This window comes from Astatotilapia calliptera, chromosome 11 (genome assembly GCF_900246225.1).
Source record: "Astatotilapia calliptera chromosome 11, fAstCal1.2, whole genome shotgun sequence".
Classification (NCBI taxonomy): domain Eukaryota; kingdom Metazoa; phylum Chordata; class Actinopteri; order Cichliformes; family Cichlidae; genus Astatotilapia; species Astatotilapia calliptera.
This window is the reverse complement of record NC_039312.1, coordinates 19,517,138-19,535,019: the sequence shown is the minus strand read 5'-3', so window position 1 is coordinate 19,535,019 and position 17,882 is coordinate 19,517,138. Positions and strand designations below refer to the sequence as shown.

Genomic DNA, 17,882 nt, shown 5'->3' with positions numbered 1-17,882 from the left:
TTTTAACCACGCCCATTTGTATTGGTTCGACGAATCAGATTCTTCAAACTGTTCAGCGGGAGAAACTGAATCGCTGCTAGAGTCACTGAAGAGGAAAGACAAGACGAGTTCTGTTGCAATTGAGTTAAAGGCTGCGATGTCAGGTGTTTTCTTCTAACTTTTAGCTCGTCGGGGTATGTACAATACGTTGTCACACGTTATCTGACTTGATAATAAAGCCTAAATTAGACTTCCAACCGCGTTATTATCATCTTTATGCTAGTGTTAGCTAGCTGGCTGTGTAACAGGTTCATGTTGCTATCTAGAAATTATCGTGATATGCCGATTATTCCAGCATAAGCAGGAATTGAGGACGTGAAAAAGCTAGAAAGCCATCAGAGGGATAGTGACCCCAAGGATTTATGTATGATAAAAAAGAATTGAGTGAGTTATTTTCGTCTCGATATGCACAGTTTACCCAGTGCAGAATTTACATATGCAAATAATCCAAGTTTTCAATTTTTTGCTATTAATAGGGACAAATCATTAGCTAGATGTGTTCATATAATGCTAAAGGACTGTGACATTAAAAGGAATAGTGTTGGAGTTGGATTTGTTTTGAGCGGACGAGATAGTTTTTGCTACATGCCTCACGAAGTTATTAAAGTGAGTACCTTTGAGGAAGATATTTTTGTTTTCTTTTCCCCCCCTGATTTTAAACCACTCAAAGGATATTAAACCGTCTGTAATAAGCGGTAATCATGCAGTAACGCCTTAAGGCAAGTCCAGGTGTTTGTTGGGATTTTGTGTCAACCAAATGTTACTGTATTTGTATTTTATTAATCTGCTTGTAGGATCAAGGTTCTTTATTCATCACATGTATAGTTATACAAGTATAACACACAGTGAAATGTAACCTGACACGCTCCTCGACTTGTGCAAAGGGGGGACATTATATATAATATATACATTAGGTAATGTACAGTAGTAGCATGTATGCAGCAAGCAGGTGAATTCTGTACATTAAGTGAATTAAATAAGAATAGACAATCTGACTATTGTATCGGTTGCTTTTTGTCTTTAGGAAAAAGAAAGATGCGGCGCTCTGGAGCTCCCAGCAAGCTCTTGGGTAATGCAGTGAAAAAGTCTCGATTTGTGCCACCTGGTGCATGTACTTCACTTTCTGTGGCTCAATCCAAGCCTTTGACCCCCAAACTTGGTTCAGGCAATGCACTGGATAAAGTAATTTTTTTTCTCAACATTTTTCCTACAGTATTAAACCCTCAGTATTTATAATTCTAATTTGATTATTTTCCATTATTTTTTTAATCACACTTCCTCATATTAAGAATTCTCTTTTGTCCGTACCTCATTTCGCAGATCCAGAGAAGCCTTGCAACACCAGGTGCAAGTAAGACAGAGTTTAACGTCCAGCCTGAAGCTGCCCCAGCCTTGTCAAAGGTTCTGGCTCGTGTTCTCAGTGCAACTGAGAGTAAGGAAAATGAGGCTGAGACAAAGCATCAGAACCCTGGATTAGGAGCCTCTGCTGAAGACTATAAACCAGCAGGTAAAAAACAAACAGCCATGTAAAGCCTTGCCTTTTTCTTGCCCCATCTTCTCACTTCTTATGCCCAATTTAATAATCATAGCAGCAATATGAAAACTTACAAATGTCAGTTGATTCCTGGAGGGAGATTCTCATAGTTTCAGCAATGTATGTCAGGGAATGTGCAAAGACAAATATGGGGACAAATACGTTTGCCTCATATGAGAGAGAGAGGAAAAAAAGACCACAACAAAGAGTGGAAGGCCAGGAAGGAAAGGAGTCTGATGAATCAGATGGACATAACATTGCTCATGATGACTTTTATATTTCTTTTAATTAAACGTAGTTATTTTTTTAATCACACCCACAAATAGTGAAGGGTTGATGGTGTGATCACTGAGTTATTGCTACAACTTAGAGGTAGAGTTTCAGATAGGATTCTTCTTGTACCATGATTTAAGTATTCCAGCTGTGCCTCCCACCATTTTTCTTGACCGTGAAGAGTATACCTGCGTGTCTTTGCTTAAAGTTAATCCAGCAAGCATTCCCCTCTCCTTGAGGAGACAAGGAGATGCAACGTTTGAAAATGAGAAAAGCTTCAAGATTTCCACCAGAAAACAAAATCATGGTTCCATTACAAGCTGTTATTTAAGATGGATAGCTCTTAAACCAAACAAGACTTCCAATTAGTTTTTAATTAAATGCAGGTGAGATTAAAAGCTAAACCAATTAACCCTGTGTGTTACAATGACAAAGACAGTGCAAGCCTCAGCATGCAGCATACCTGATGCCTCATTAGGTTTAGGTAGTTTAGTCATGAAGATTCTACTGAAACAGCCGTTTCTGTTTCATTAGCGCTCAAGTGACCAAGCTGTGGGCTCTGTTATATTTTATACATTAATATTTTTTAATGGGACTATTATTGTTTTTGATAATTGTACTTTATTTATGACAAATATTCTAAAATGTCGTTAATTATGGTTTTCAATCGTTTTTAGCCTCAAGGCGTCTGGAGCAATAAATCTATGCAAGATTTCATTTTGCTTTATTGCTAATCATTTTTTTTTGCATATTTGTCACACTTACATGTTTGACATCATCAAATACATTTTAATATTAGAAAAAGACAACCCAAGCAAATACAAAATGAAGTGGGGTTTTTTTTTAAATGATGATTTTATTCATTAAGGGGGAAAAGCTGTCTAAACCTACCTGATGCTGTGTGAAAAAAGTAATTGCCCTTGAACTTAATAACTGCTTGTGCCATCCTTGGCAGCAAGAACTGCGATCAAGTGTTTGCGATAAGTAGCAATGAGTCTTTAACATCACTATGGAGGAATTTTGGCCCACTCTTCTTTGCAGAATTACTTTAGTTCAGCCACATTGGAGGGTTTTCCAGCATGAGAGGCTTGTTTAAGGTCATGTCAAAGCCTCTCAAACACATTTAAATCCAGACTTTGACTAGGACACTCCAAAACCGTCTTCTTCTTCTTCTTCTTCTTTTTTCTTTTCTTTTTTAAGCCATTTTGAGTTGGTGTGTTTTGGATCAATTTCCTGCTGCAGAACCTGAGCTTAAGCTTCAGGACTCAAAAAGATGGCTGGACATTCTCCTTCAGGATTTTCTGATAAAGAGCAGAATTCATGGTTCAATTGCAGCAAATTGTCCACGTCCACGTAGACATCAGAGTACTGTACGACCACTTTTGACTGTTCGTACGATGCTCTTTTTATGTAATGCTGTGTTACGTCAGGATTCAAACCTTCCAGAAGGCTCAACTTTTGTGTTGTCAGTCCACAGAATATTTTCCCAAAAGTCTCGAGGATCATCAAGATGTTTTTCTTTGGCAAATGTGAGACGAGCCTTTGTGATCTCTCTGGTCAGCAGTACTTTTCTCCTTGAACTCTCCTATGGATGCCTTCTCTTTGTTATTGTTGAATCATAAACTCTGACCTTAACTGAGGTGAGTGAGGCCTGCAATTCTTTAGATGCTGTTCTGGGTTCTTTCGTGACCTGCTGGATGACTCGTCGATGCACTCTTTGAGTAATTTTGGTAGACCAGTCATTCCTGGGAAGGTTCACCGCTGTTCAGTTTTCTTCATTTGTGGCATTTGTGGTTCACTGGAACCCAAAGCCAAAGCCTGACTGACAGTTGTGAGTCAGTGACTTTGTTTCTCAGCTGTTTCTTTAGATCGTGGCATGATGTGTTGCTTTATCTTTGAACCTACTTCACTTTGTCAGACTGGTTTTAGTAACTCAGCAGGTCTGGCATTAATCAGACTCGGGTGTAGACAGAGAAACGGAACTTAACTTTCTAAAAATTGTGGTTAATCAATTAATTTATGATTTTACAAAGGTGGCAGTTAATTTTTCATGTAGGCTCGGATAACTTTCCCCCCTTAATACATTATAATTTAAAAATTACTTTTTGAATTTACTCAGGTTATTTTTGTCTAATATTTAAATTTGTTTGATGATCTGAAACATGTAAATGTGACAAATATGCAAAAGATGAGGAAGGGGGACAGACGTTGTCACACTGCTGGCAATTTTTTTTTTTGCCTCAGGCAAAAAGCATCATGTATATTAATGTGTACATACAGAACAATACTGATTCTGTTGTCTTTTTAAAAGAAAGATAGAGATGATACAAACACTGTCACCTTGAACACAAAGCTCTGCTGTATATTTACTTGAGCCACACCATCTACTTTGCATTCACAGCCACCTGCAGTCCATATCAGTACAAAAGAAGAAATATTAAATAGTAAATAAACAACACAAAAATGTGCAGTGACTAGAACACAAACCGGAAAATCCTCCAGGATTTCTATAAACAACATAATTATAATAATATACAAGATAATATATCGTGTTTCTAAATCCTTTAAACCCTGAACCATAAAATAACTTTCCAACTTTTTGAAAATGTAGCGTACAATGACCCTTCTGACAAAAAAAAAAAAAATAGTAATTTGATATATGAGATTAAATTTGTATCATATTTGCAACATCGGGCATTTTGCTTTTTATTTTTTGTAATTTATTCCTTAAAAATGTGTCGTGCAATCTCTTTTTGGGGTTTTTTGGGCTACATTTGTATAATCGGTTAATCGATACACAGCATTAAAGGCAGGGACGTTACTAATTACAAATATTTGGCTTGAGGTTGTCGGTCCTAAATGGATCATTCAGGACCTGAAGCTTTTTCATGTTTGCTGTGTAAAATAAGGTATGGCTGGTCCCAAAAGAGAGTTTACAGCTACTGGCCTGTCCATGTAATTTATAACACTGCAGAGCCAGTATTATAAATTACATGGACATCATCATCATCGTCATCACCACCACATTAGCGATTATTCCTCATAATGTGCCCTACACATACCAACCACTGCTGTTGGGAAAGAATGTCTCGGACTCCCGGACCATCAGCACCGGCTCCCCTCAGGGCTGTGTTCTTTCTCCTCTGCTCTTCTCCCTGTACACCAACTGCTGCACCTCCACCCACCAGTCTGTCAAGCTAATCAAGTTTGCAGATGACACCACCGTTATTGGGCTCATCTCGGACGGGGATGAGTCTGCCTACAGGAGGGAGGTTGAACGTCTGGTGTCCTGGTGCAGCCACAACAACCTGGTGCTGAATGCCCAGAAGACAGTGGAGATTATTGTGGACTTCAGGAAGCACACAGCCCCACTCCCCCCCATCATCCTGACTGACACCCCCATCACCTCTGTGGACTCATTCCGCTTCCTGGGTACCACCATCACCCAGGACCTGAAGTGGGAGCCCACCATCACCTCCGTCATCAAGAAAGCCCAGCAGAGGATGTACTTCCTGAGGCAGCTGAAGAAATTCAACCTGCCAACACGGACGATGATGCAATTCTACACTGCAATCATCGAGTCCATCCTCACCTCCTCCATCACCGTGTGGTACGCTGGAGCCACTATCAGGGACAAACAGAGACTGCAGCGTGTTGTGCGCTCTGCTGAGAAGGTGATTGGCTGCAGACTCCCATCTTTGCAGGACCTGTACACCTCCAGGACATTGCGGCGTGCAGCTCGGATCTCAGCTGACCCTTCTCACCCTGGACACAGTCTGTTTGACCTGCTCCCCTCAGGCAGGAGGCTCCGGTCCATTCGCACCAGAACCTCTCGCCATAAGAACAGTTTCTTCCCCTCTGCTGTTGGACACATGAACAATAACCATATGACTGTCCCCGCCACTAACACATGACCCTACGCTGTGTCACTGCATCATTCCATGTTTGGCACTGATCACCACCTGCACTCATGTATATATCTTTCTACGTAGCACTCTTAATTCTTATTCTCATGTATATATCTCATGTATATCTCATGCACATATCTTTCTACGTAGCACTTTAATTCTTATTCCTACTTTTATTTTTTCATGTCTATTTAAGTGCTATTTATGACACTATGTTTGCACTGAAGCACCGCAGCAATTTCCTAATGTTGTAAACCTGCTCAACATTTGGCAATAAACCCCTTTCTGATTCTGATTCTGTTTAAATTCGCTGTTATATTGCAAAGTCTAACTCGAGCAAACCCCGCGCAGAGGCTTCAAGCAGACACTATAATGAGATATAACGTTTATATAAATAGCATTCCGCTCTGTCTAATAATAACACGCACACAGGATAGATGTTAAACCGGGCGGGCGAAGGCTGAGTGACAGCAGGTCCAGCATTATGCAAATTAGCGGCCAGATTCGGACTGTGCTCGGGATCAGCGTCTCCTTCTCCTCCCCTTCCTCCTGTCGGAGCAGCCAGTGCTTCTGTTTTACTTCCTGAGACCGCGCGGCGCGAGCACGCTTTCCTGGAGCTGTTTTTGCACGCGCCCCACACACGTATTTAATCAACGGAGTCGCCGCGTGCGCTGCGGAGCTGGCGTTCCCCGTCTGCATTCATTCTACACTGAAGCACGGCCAGAAGCGCGGGTTCCACGGACATGCGCAGCGCGCTCACAGACCCCTCCCCCCCGGTTCAGTTAGTTAAGCCGGCGCTGATTCAAAGCATCACTCACTTTAGGACGTTAGACATGTGACACTTTAACACCTTACAGTGTGCTGTTTGCAAACTGTTGTGGCACATGTGCAGAGGGCAGTGTCCCTCTGCAGCACTCCCTTTGTCACACTGTAGAGCCGGTGTATCTCTGCTGTGCTCTGTGCTGTGCTCGGTTTGGGGTTTAGAGAGACCGAGCTGTAAGTAGGTCGGGCTGGGCTTAAGCGGCTTAGCTACGTCAGCCTAAGCTGGGAGGAATTCATCCAAAGCCCTCCGCGGTAGGCGGGGGCCTAAACGAGGCTGGCCTAGTTAAGCCTGATTCTTATTGTGTGCAGCACAGCCTGTTTTTGTTGTGCAACGTAGCTGAGAGGGAGTCCAGGAGTAGTGTGAGAATCCATGCACTTGTTAGACATAGCCTATGTTTGATTTGGAGAGGAAGAAGACGAAGGGGGGAAATGTGACATGTCTCTGAGTTAGACCAGTGTTGGTGTGTCACCGTGGACCAGGAGAAGAGAGCGGCGGGGACTGAAAAAAAGACAGGTGGGAAGAGAGAGAAGCCCACACCACTGAGTGTGGTTACTAAAGGGTGACAGCCATAGGCCAGACTTGGTCTGCGTGAGCCCAGTATGCTAGAAGATGGCATCCAGCTCTGTGTTTTTGTCCAGTATGGTGGGTAAAGCCCGCTCCTCCAACTTCACCCTCTCTGAGAAGCTGGACCTGTTGAAGCTGGTCCGGCCTCACATCCGAATCCTGGAGGAGCACACCAACAAGCACGCGGTCATCGTGGACAAGAACAAGTGCTGGGACACTGTTGCTGAACAGTACAATGCCCTGGGAGGAGACAGACCCCATCGCACAGCTCAGGGCCTCCGGACCCTCTACAAGAGACTGAAGGAGTCAGCCAAGCAGGAAGTGATGCAAAGGAGACACGCCCAGCCAGAGTACAGAGCAAGCATCTCCGAGCCAACCAGGAGAATTATGGAGATGATCCCTCACCTGTTTCACCACGTGCCCATCCACGAAAAGGACCAGGCGCTGCGCAGGTACGGTTGCACTTATGAGAACACATACACACACAAAGATAAAGGATAACACAAGTCACATGAGAGTTTTGGACATACCGAGGGAGAGGAGGGGCTGCCGTTCATGCTCCCAAACCCAATCAGATTACTCACTGAACACTGTCAGGCTCAAGAGGACATACTGCATGACCTGCCATCATTTACTGGCGGCTCATCAGTACATTTGGAAAATACATAGGTCTGGTTTTCACATTGATAATTCTATCAGAAACTTGGCTCCAAAACAATTATTTATCTTGTGTTCTCAGCACTACAAAAAGTAAGACACTGCTAAATATCCTCATGCTGGATTAAGAGAGTACGCAGAGGAGAAAAATACACTGAATAATTCAGATTAAAAGGCAGTCATCACAGTTAGAAATCCTAGTGATGAATAAGAGTGGGATCAAAAACGCTTCACACGTGTGAGGTTGTAACCACCAAGACTTGTTGCCAAATCCTTTAATTTCCTTTCACTCCCTTTAATGTTCCCTGATCATTCACCTAATTCTTTGATTGATTTACCTACCTGCAGAGGTTTCAACACACTTCACATAAACAAGATATAGTAAATGCTGCTTAAGCACTCCAGGCTCACTTATTTATTTATTTTTTTAATCCTGTTTTTCCCATTTGTAGATTAATATACAGCAAGCACAACTCTCCTATCGAACATCCTGGCAGCAGCTCATCTCTGGCTGGACTTCAGGATTACTCTGCATCTGTCCCAAGTATCCCCCATGAGGTGGTCCAGCTGGACGCTGAACAGGATGTAAAGCCACCGCCAGACCTTCCCATCCTCCCAGCGCACACAGGACCACGGCTGGAAGGAGGCCAGGAGCGAGAGGGAGAGCAGGACTTGGGCAGCATCCATGATTATGAAGCGTCGTTATCTCCAGCTCCTTCCTCTGTTAACATCCCTCTCTCCACCTCGCCGCTGCCCTTACGCCATGAGCTCTACCCCAACGACATCTACCCTCACCACGAGCCGGACAGGTTTCGGCCTCTGCAACTGGCCAAAGAGGAGCACGAGCTGGTGCTGGCCAATCACAGGAAGGTGGCCCTGTACCTGGAGGAGAAGAGAGAGGGGCTGAAGAGGAAGCAGGAACTGGAGGAGGAACTGCTGCGAGCCAAGATCAAAGTGGAGAAACTGAAGGCAACCCGACTGAGACACGGACTGCCCATTTCTCTATAACAAGTATCAACATGCACTTCTGTGGTCACTGTGAGAAAGGGAGGGGCTCTGAGTAGTACAGTTTTTAAAAAAAAGAAAAAGGAAAAAAAGTGCTTTGGAGCAGTCACTAATTTTGTTTTATTTTGGTTGTGTGAGATCAGTTTCAGGACTTGACTTTCTTTTGGAAACATAGTGCCTCGTATACACACAGATAACCTGTTTACGTCCTGCAGGATAATTAGGATAATAACGCCTGCTGCCATCCGTCTTTGTGCTTGTCTGTGTTAAAAATGCATCATCGTGTCCATGAGTACCAAAAGTGGGGACAAACATCTATGTAATAAAACAAAGCTCACATCAGTAACACTGTGACAGGCCAATATGTATAAAAGTCCAAATTTTGGAAGGGAATATTTGTAGTATTGACTGATAATGTACCTGCCTACACCTACCACCAGTCTCTAATTACAGGAGTGCCAGCAAGGCATTAATGATCTTTATTGTCTAAGATTGTTGGAAAAATATGAATGTAAGAGTTAAAGCACTTGATGTCAGTGTGAGCGACGTGTTGTTATCTCTGTGTAAAGAACATTTCCACCCATTCTGCCATCTGTAGAAATCCACTTTCCACTAGAGGTTTTGGTTATCAAAACAATTTTTATAGCCGCTTTTATTCATTCTGTAGACTTCGTACAAAAACCATTCATGTCGCCACAAGAAAGCACTCCAGTAGCAAATTTTAGAGATACCAGGACTGAAGCACAAGGTAAACTTTTGAAGGCCTTAATCTGTTATTGGGATAACAAAAATGTTCGAGTGAGTAATTCTCGCTGGTTGCTGAACTGTTGACCGGCTGCGCGAACAAAAGAAGGGAGGGGCCCTGATGGTTTTTGGTGTTACTGCTATTTATTGTGAGTTCAACATTGATTGTATTGTACTGTTGTTATACAAGTGTTGCCCATTTCTCTTACTGTTTGTCTATGCGTTCACGTGTTTGTATTAAAAAGAAGATCCATTTTCCTCTGGTCCTCTGTTTATTTCCAAGTCACGTGTTCCACTTTTATAGGAAATCATCTTTAATCCGTCTTGTAGAAGCTGATGAAAGATCATAAGGTGACCGCATCTGCTGACATTTGCATTGTTTCACGGTGCTAACTGTTTGAGCCTTGTACATGTTGTATTTTGTTTCCATGATAGGTGGAGCCAACAATGGCGTGTAGAAGCCTTTATGCTGAAAAGCTTGATGCGACAGTGACCTCTGCTGGTCAATTTCCCGTGTACATCTGGTGGATCTGACTTTGTTTTATGTCTTTGTGTTACAGGAGTGAATGATGGCCCTCCTGGGTCTCCCCAAACCCCTCAGCCTCCTGCAGGCTCAGACTCTGGCTGCAGTCAGGACGGGGCGCGTTACTTCAGTGTGGTGTGGTGTAAGGCCAGCAAGAAGAAACATAAGCGCTGGGAGGGAGACGCAGTGCTGGTGACAAGAGGACGCACAGTCACTCTTAAAGATATGGAGGGGAAGGATATCGGAAAGGGTAAGACGGACACCAACATCAAATTTTAATTCGTCACCTGTATAGTTGTTGCTTGTATTTAAAATGACAACTGCCCAATTTTAATATAATACTATATACAAAAAGCCTTGAGATAGCCTGCATTTCTTTATATTTGGCTTCCAAGGAGCTAGACTTGTAGTTCTCCAGGCTTTCTCGAGGACTTTCAAAGTTTTTCTTTGAACTTCAGCTACTTTTTCACTCATTTTCACTGCAGTCTTGTAAATGCAGATCTATGAATCATTCAAGCAATAAAAAGGCACCTAATTCGAAGGATGAGCCAGTGTTACATAACAAACAACTTGGCAAAGACAAGTACTTTATCATTAGCAGCTTGTCAGAAAAATACATAATTTCTTTACATTTCTTTTGTCTAATCTAACAAGAATATCAAAGGTGACAGAGTGTGAAAGGCATAAAATGTGATTTTTGCACCAAAAAACTCCATTTACACATTTCAGTAAATTGCTGAACCTATTTATTTCACATTTTCCTTGCAAAATATAAAGAAATTAAGACTGACTTAAGACTCAATGAAAGCAAAGTAATCAGTACTGTAATTAAAATTATTTACCTGACATTTAATTTACTCAAGATCAAATATAAAAATAACAGGAAAATACCCAGGCTTCTGTCAAGTAAGGTATTATTGCCTCTTTGCCTTAGTTGTGCATAGTCAGCCCCAGAGGCCTGTTTTTGGATCATGAAACACTGGAAAATAGTTAAATACTCAAATCTTAAATAAAATTCTACAAGCATACTTTTTACACTTAACTGAAGCTTACTGCATTAAACATTAAAATATGCTAAAGGGCTAAGTAGGTCAATACTAGTTGATTTCTCCTACTACACGCGATCCTGACAAGTGTGCATATCTGAACTGTAGGTAGTGGCTACAAGGTGTCGGAGCTGGCCTCGCTTTCCGAGGGAGAGACTCTCATGATTGGTGGGAAAGAGGTGGAGGTGATGGGAGTCATTTCTGCTGAGGACTTTGCCAAGGGGCGCTGTTTTCAGGAGGTCCAAACAGAGCGAGTGGAGTTAAACACAAAGTCTGCTCCACCACCCTCCTGCCGCTTGGCATTCAAACCTTTTTGCCCTCCAACAATGGTGGGCGGAGCGGGCCACAGAGAAACAAAACCAGAGGAGGAACAAACTCGCAGACCTCGCCATGACCCCCTCGCTCCAGGTGTGTGGATAAAGTTGGAGTTTGATGATGCATTAAGTTATTACCTACATAAATTGGCAAAAAATATATTTATAATGTATTTTAATAATATTATTTCATATCGTTTTAGGTGCACTGGTGATGCCTCGCCCTTCCGCCAACCACCAGTGGTTAAATAACAAGTCAGGGCTTCCTATGGTCGATGTTGTGCTTGACCCACACCTGACCACACACCTGCGACCGCACCAGAGGGATGGCCTGCTCTTCCTCTACGAGTGTGTCATGGGCATGAGGTGACAGTGCTGTTTGGCTATCATGAAATGCTGTGCAAAAAACCTCTTAATTAATCTGTTGTAGCGCCGCCACACAAAAAACAAAACAAAACGGAGCCACTGGTTTGATGTTGTGCTTATGTGTCTGTGCTTCAGAGCTGCAGGTTGCTACGGTGCGATCCTGGCCGACGAAATGGGTCTGGGAAAGACTCTCCAGAGCGTGGCGCTGTCTTGGACGTTGCTGAAGCAGGGACCTTATGGTGGGAGGCCAGTTGCTAAGCGTGTGCTTGTGGTTACACCTGGCAGCCTGGTACAGAACTGGGCCGCAGAATTCAACAAGTGGCTGGGCCGTGAGAGGATCAGTGTTTTCACTGTGGATCAGGTTATTCTGTTTTATAATTACAAGTCCTTGGTTCAGTTAATCATGAAACAACATGATTTTATTTGGAAAGCGAATGTGAACTCACTGCTTTAGTGCATATGTATATAACCTGTTATCCATTCTGTATTAAAGTGCATACAGCAACAAGTCACACTGCTTAAAACTCAGAAGGAACCCACATGCTCTTAGTTACATGTCTGTGGTTTTAAAAAAAATCCATCCATTTTATTATAAGCTTTCTATTTTATTCTATTGCAATAATTCTTCTCTCTTATTCAATAACTTAATTATGTTACTCCATTTTTATTGCCGGCTTTTCTTGATTTAATATCTTTTTTGTAAATAATTAAAATGAGAACAAGTATCTGAATGAATCATCTACTTTAATCTGGAGTTTATTAAGTAATTCCATTTTTTTCTTCATTGAAATGTATTTAGGACCACAGGATAGAGCAGTTTGTTTTGTCCCCACTGCACACCGTTCTTGTGATAAGCTATGAAATGCTGCTGCGCTGCCTGGAGCAGGTATGTTCTCCCGATGTCTCATAGCGTGCTTTTTCCAACGAAGCTGTTTGATCTTTGTACTCTTATCTTGTAATTTCCTTCTGTTTTCAGGTCCAGAAAGTTGATTTTGGTCTTATAATCTGTGATGAGGGTCACAGATTAAAGAATAGCAACATCAAAACATCATCAGCCCTCAGCAGCCTCAAGTGTAATCGCAGAGTCATACTTACAGGTGAAAGCGATAAGGGAGTTTCTGAATGGCAGCTACAACTGCTTGCAGATGTTTTATAACAGACTGTTTTTTGTGCTTTTGAAGGCACTCCAGTTCAAAACGACCTGCAGGAGTTCTACGCCATCATTGAGTTTGTGAACCCTGGGATTCTGGGCTCATCGACTGCTTATAGAAAAGTATACGAGGAACCAATCCTGCGCTCCAGACAGCCCTCATGCACAGAGGTAATCCCATCTCCTTTCTCTTTCCTGTGCAGTTGTTATAAAAATGTTATCTGGTGTTAAACCTGATCTTACATCTTCCACTGCCAACAGGAGGAGAGAGTTTTGGGAGAGGAGCGAGCGACCGAGCTCTCTCGTCTGACTGGCATGTTCATCTTGAGGCGGACGCAGGAAATCATCAACCGCTACCTGCCTCCTCGCCTCGACTGGACGTTGTTTTGCGAGCCGTCCCCTCTGCAACGAGAGCTGTACAAGCACCTCCTCTGCCACAGAGTCTTCAGGGCCTGCCTTCAGGGCTCCACTCAAACCCACACACATCTGGCTTGCATCACCGCACTGAAAAAGCTCTGTAATCACCCCGGACTGCTCCACGTCACTGTTAAGGTTAATTTATGAGCTGGCTGGGGGGACAGAAACCTGTGATCATAGTGGAAACTATAAATATATAATCGTGAATCCCAGTCCTAACCATGAACATGGGTTGTTCTGTTGGTAGGAGAGGACAGATGCTGGCTCTGTGGAGAGTTCATTATATGAGGGGCTGGCAGATCTCTTCCCAGAATCCTATTCTTCAGGAGGATTCACCATGGCTGACTCTGGAAAACTGCTGGTTCTTACGGACCTGCTTGCCGCCATTAGACAGCTGAGCTCTTCAGACAGGTGTGTTTTTGTGTGACGCTAAGATGCTATTGATTGTTTGGATCATCTGGATTTTTTTTAAACTTTATTTATCAAGCGTCACATTTGATAGTAGGTGTGCTCCTGCAGGGTGGTCGTAGTGTCAAACTACACTCGGACGCTAGACTTGCTCCAGGACCTGTGTGTACACATGGGCTACACCTTCTGTCGGCTGGACGGACATACCCCCACGAACCAGAGGCAGCGACTGGTCGACAGTTTCAACAGTCCCTATTCTCAGAACTTCCTGTTTCTGCTGAGCTCTAAAGCAGGTGGGGTTGGGCTTAATCTCATTGGCGCTTCCCACCTGGTGCTATACGACATCGACTGGAACCCTGCCAATGACATTCAGGTAAAATACAAACAGTAATAGTCTGAAAAGGTAGAAAAACTCAAATGTTGGGGTTGTTTGAAGTTTAAAAGTGCCTTTGGTTTTATTGGTATCCATCGTGAGCTGTATGTAAAAGATGGACATGGTAACCATGACACAGAAATATTAAAAAACAACAGAAGTGGGGGAAAAACCCCCACGATGAAAATAAAAAAAGAACACGATGGAAATGACAGGAACCAAAACATGTGAAGGATTTCACTAAGACACACTTAAAAGAAACTGAAAATTATCAGTGTTGTTATCAGGGAGAAAAAGATCAAATAGGTATTAAAAAAATAGGCATTTCTAATATGGAAATCTGTGAGAACTGATTTCCTTTGACACACTTTGGCCCAATATTTATGGCCCGGAGGTCGTTGCTTAGGGGAGATGAATTGAATCGAACAAGTGTGAAGCTGCCCTTGTGTACGAGTACATGCAAATCCAGCAGAGGGCACTGAATACGTGTGTGTTATCCTCCCCCCTCTTCTCTGTCCAGGCCATGGCTCGGGTGTGGAGAGATGGACAGAAGAAGACTGTGCACATCTACCGTCTTCTCACTGCAGGCAAGAACACGTAAATACAAATTCCGAACAAAAAAAAAAAAGTGCACCATATCAACAGTGTTTTAAAGTTTTGTTTCTTTCTCTCAGGCACCATTGAGGAGCGTATATTTCAGCGACAGGTGTCCAAACAGGGACTCTCTGGAACCGTGGTTGACATGGGGAAAGGGGCAGAGCACACGAGTTTCTCCACCAGTGACCTGCGAGATCTTTTCAGCCTGACGGAGACGCCCTGCCTGACTCATGACCTGCTGAACTGTGGCTGCGGCATGGATGGCATACTCAGCGGTAGGCTCACATACACGCCACACATGCTGACACCAGAGCACGAAAAGACAAAGAATCATGCCTCCTCACATCTTTGTGGTCTTCATTTTCAGCTATCACAGAGGAGGAGGAGCTGGTTTCCGAACGGCCCTGCCAGCTCGGTCGTCAAGGTGACCGTAAGGGGGCGACACAGAAGCATCTCAGCATGTCCGAGCTCATGCAGTGGAGACATTTCTCCGGTGACACACACTCCTTCTCTGACCCCTACCTCGATCACGCGCGAAACAACATCACTTTCGCCTTCCAGACCACCATCTCTCACGCAACCCAGTAAACAACCAACTCGCGTGACGCACACTCGCATAGCTTTCTGCACAAACCTCTTCAGGTCCTCTGGACTTTGTCAGCCTCGATTTGACGTATGAATAACGCTCCACCACTGCTGCACGTTACGCTATTTCCAGTAGTTTTAAAACCGCTTTGCTCATGAGATTCTGTATTGCCCTAAAATATTCACCTTTTGTTTATTTATGCAAAATAATTCACTGTATAATTCTATAAAATAAGCATAAATGATTAAGAAATGTTTAACATTTGTCAGCGTTTGAAAAGTTCTTGCTGGTGGAAGAGGCGCATATAAAATACAGATTTATATCATGGGTACGGCCATTCAACAGACATTTCTATCCAAGGGAATATTTATTATGTCATTGGTAGGATTTATGTTTCTGTGGGGTGCCCAGTGAATGGAGAGAATGTATTTACATTCAAAAGAATTTGTTTACAGCAGTTTGCTTAGTGAGAATGAGCCCCCACCCCCCACCCACCCATCCCAATGGGAAGGGCAAAGCATCTCTGGCCTCCACTGTCGTGCTTTAATGTCAGAATTTGTTATGCAATGACCACACACGTTACTGTGGAGTGAGCAAATCTGCTGGGCTGTCGATGTGGGCCATACTGCAGTCTGTTCAGTCTATTATTTTGGATGACACTGGTCTGTTCATGCTCTACAACACATAGCTGCCGCGTGGGAGTTACAGCATGTAGTTTCTGCGTGTGAGTGTGCACACCCAGAATTCACATATGATTTGAGTCTCGGTCTGTCAGATTGACTGTGCTCTAGTATACAATGCATTTCCATGCAGTGCAATTATCATTTATTCGAGGATCACCACTGTGCGTGATTGTTAAGCAACTTTGTTGTATAATAAATGGGTCTCTGGGATGATAACTTTTTTGTATGCATATGACAGTTGGACGATTACGCACACACCTGCTGTTATTCTGTGGACACAATGGGAATTGAAACACAACACTTCCTGTGCCAGGATTCGGCCTCATATGAACGTTGCATGTTGTGCAATATATTAAATATGTCATTTTGCTATCAAATGTAGGCCCTCCGGAAGCTCATCAGTTTAGGATGTAGAAATCACAAAGAGAAGTGCAAGTATATGAAAGAAAACAGCAAAATGAACCTGCCTAAGTAAATGTGTGGATGCTAATTGAGATGTGCAGGTACTCGATAACTGACTGGTGTTGGGAATACAATTTATAGATAATTGGCTTCTACATACAGAGCCAAGATGTACACAGATATGTGGTGTTATACATTATTGTTTTAGTATGCTAGTGCTCCTCAGAAACTTTCATATATTTTATTTTCAATAAACGTGAGGTGAATATTTCAGTGTTAGTATAGCCAGTTTTGAACGCCAGAGATCGGAGCGCCAGGACTTTCATCTGGGACTGCCATCTGATCTACTAAGCACTGAACCCACATCACTTTTTTGGGCTAAGGCCTAGCCACCAGGACCTCGCGACACGGGGCAGTCGCTGGAGAGATTATCTCATCTGGCTGGCTTGGAAACATCTTGTTGTCCTCCTGGAGGAGGTGGCATATTGGATGTTGTCAGAACCTTGAGGCGACAGGTTTGATTTGGGGCTAAATAAATAAAATTGAATCACCCATTAAAAAAAGATTCAAAGATTTATTTATTTTTATTGTTAGTGCTCTATGTGTACAGGAAATACCGGAGAACTGAATAGTTCCTGAGACCTTTTTTTATTTTTTTTAAAAAGAGATTAACAGGAATGTCCAGCTTCTGAAAGGTATAATTATTTATAAGCTTACTTCTTGGTTGGAGCTCCTTTACCACAAATTACTGTGTCAGTGTGTTGTAACATGGAGGTGATCAGCTTGTTGGACTGCTGAGGCGTCACTGAAGCCCAGGCTGCTTTTACAGCAGTTTACAGATCATCTGTATTTCTGAGTCTGATATTTTTCATCATAGATCAGCAGTCAGCAGATGGAAGCATTAATTCTCTGAATCTAAAGTTTCCTGGTTAAATGCTTCACTGACTTTGGATTTGGTAAAACACAGAGGAGCAACCACTGCAAACATCAGCAGATGACCCACTGAATCACCAAACTGCACTGGATTGTGTCCCTCTCCACAGTTCTTCCAGACCTTGATTTCAAAATGAAATGCAAAGTTTACTTACCTCGGATCATTGAGCAACAGTGACGTAAAACTGTCTGGTTCAGGAGTGGTTGGATATTAGGAATATGACAGCCACAGCTCCTTTCCTGAAGACATCTGTGCTGATGGTGCTCCAGCACATGCCTCAGTCAGTCTTAGTGAGCCTCTCCCAAGTTCTTGAATTAACTTTTCTTAACAATCCTCTCAAGGTCACCATCACCCAGGTTGCTTTTTGCACTTTTTCCCTTCCAATGAACTTTCCAACAACAGGCTTCGCTGCAGCATCCTGAACAGTGACTTTGTGCGACTTACCCTCTGGGTGGAGAACCGTCTAGATCTTAATCTGGACAGTTCTCAAATCTGCAGTTTTCCCACATGATTGTAGCTGCATGTACTGAATTAGG

General features: G+C 42.9%; 2 protein-coding genes across 3 annotated transcripts; both read left to right on the top strand.

The window, feature by feature from the left end:
* The first annotated feature begins 55 nt into the window (after nucleotides 1–55).
* Nucleotides 56–16,226, top strand: rad54b (RAD54 homolog B). Of its 2 annotated transcripts, XM_026184755.1 has the most exons (16): nucleotides 56–173; nucleotides 1,064–1,221; nucleotides 1,360–1,546; nucleotides 10,108–10,320; nucleotides 11,225–11,524; nucleotides 11,634–11,796; nucleotides 11,932–12,157; nucleotides 12,596–12,682; nucleotides 12,773–12,893; nucleotides 12,978–13,117; nucleotides 13,208–13,498; nucleotides 13,611–13,774; nucleotides 13,883–14,144; nucleotides 14,665–14,731; nucleotides 14,819–15,016; nucleotides 15,109–16,226. In XM_026184755.1, exons 2-16 carry the CDS (start codon nucleotides 1,075–1,077, stop codon nucleotides 15,327–15,329), a joined length of 2,787 nt encoding a protein of 928 aa, XP_026040540.1. In that variant the 5' UTR covers nucleotides 56–173; nucleotides 1,064–1,074; the 3' UTR covers nucleotides 15,330–16,226. The 2 variants fall into 2 exon arrangements, with proteins under 2 accessions (XP_026040540.1, XP_026040541.1); XM_026184756.1 differs by lacking the exon at nucleotides 56–173 and having other exon boundaries at nucleotides 1,069–1,108.
* LOC113032096 (fibrinogen silencer-binding protein) lies at nucleotides 6,034–9,805 on the top strand. The gene is made up of 2 exons (XM_026184760.1): nucleotides 6,034–7,593; nucleotides 8,251–9,805. Exons 1-2 carry the CDS (start codon nucleotides 7,187–7,189, stop codon nucleotides 8,804–8,806), a joined length of 963 nt encoding a protein of 320 aa, XP_026040545.1. The 5' UTR covers nucleotides 6,034–7,186; the 3' UTR covers nucleotides 8,807–9,805.
* Nucleotides 16,227–17,882: the final 1,656 nt, after the last annotated feature.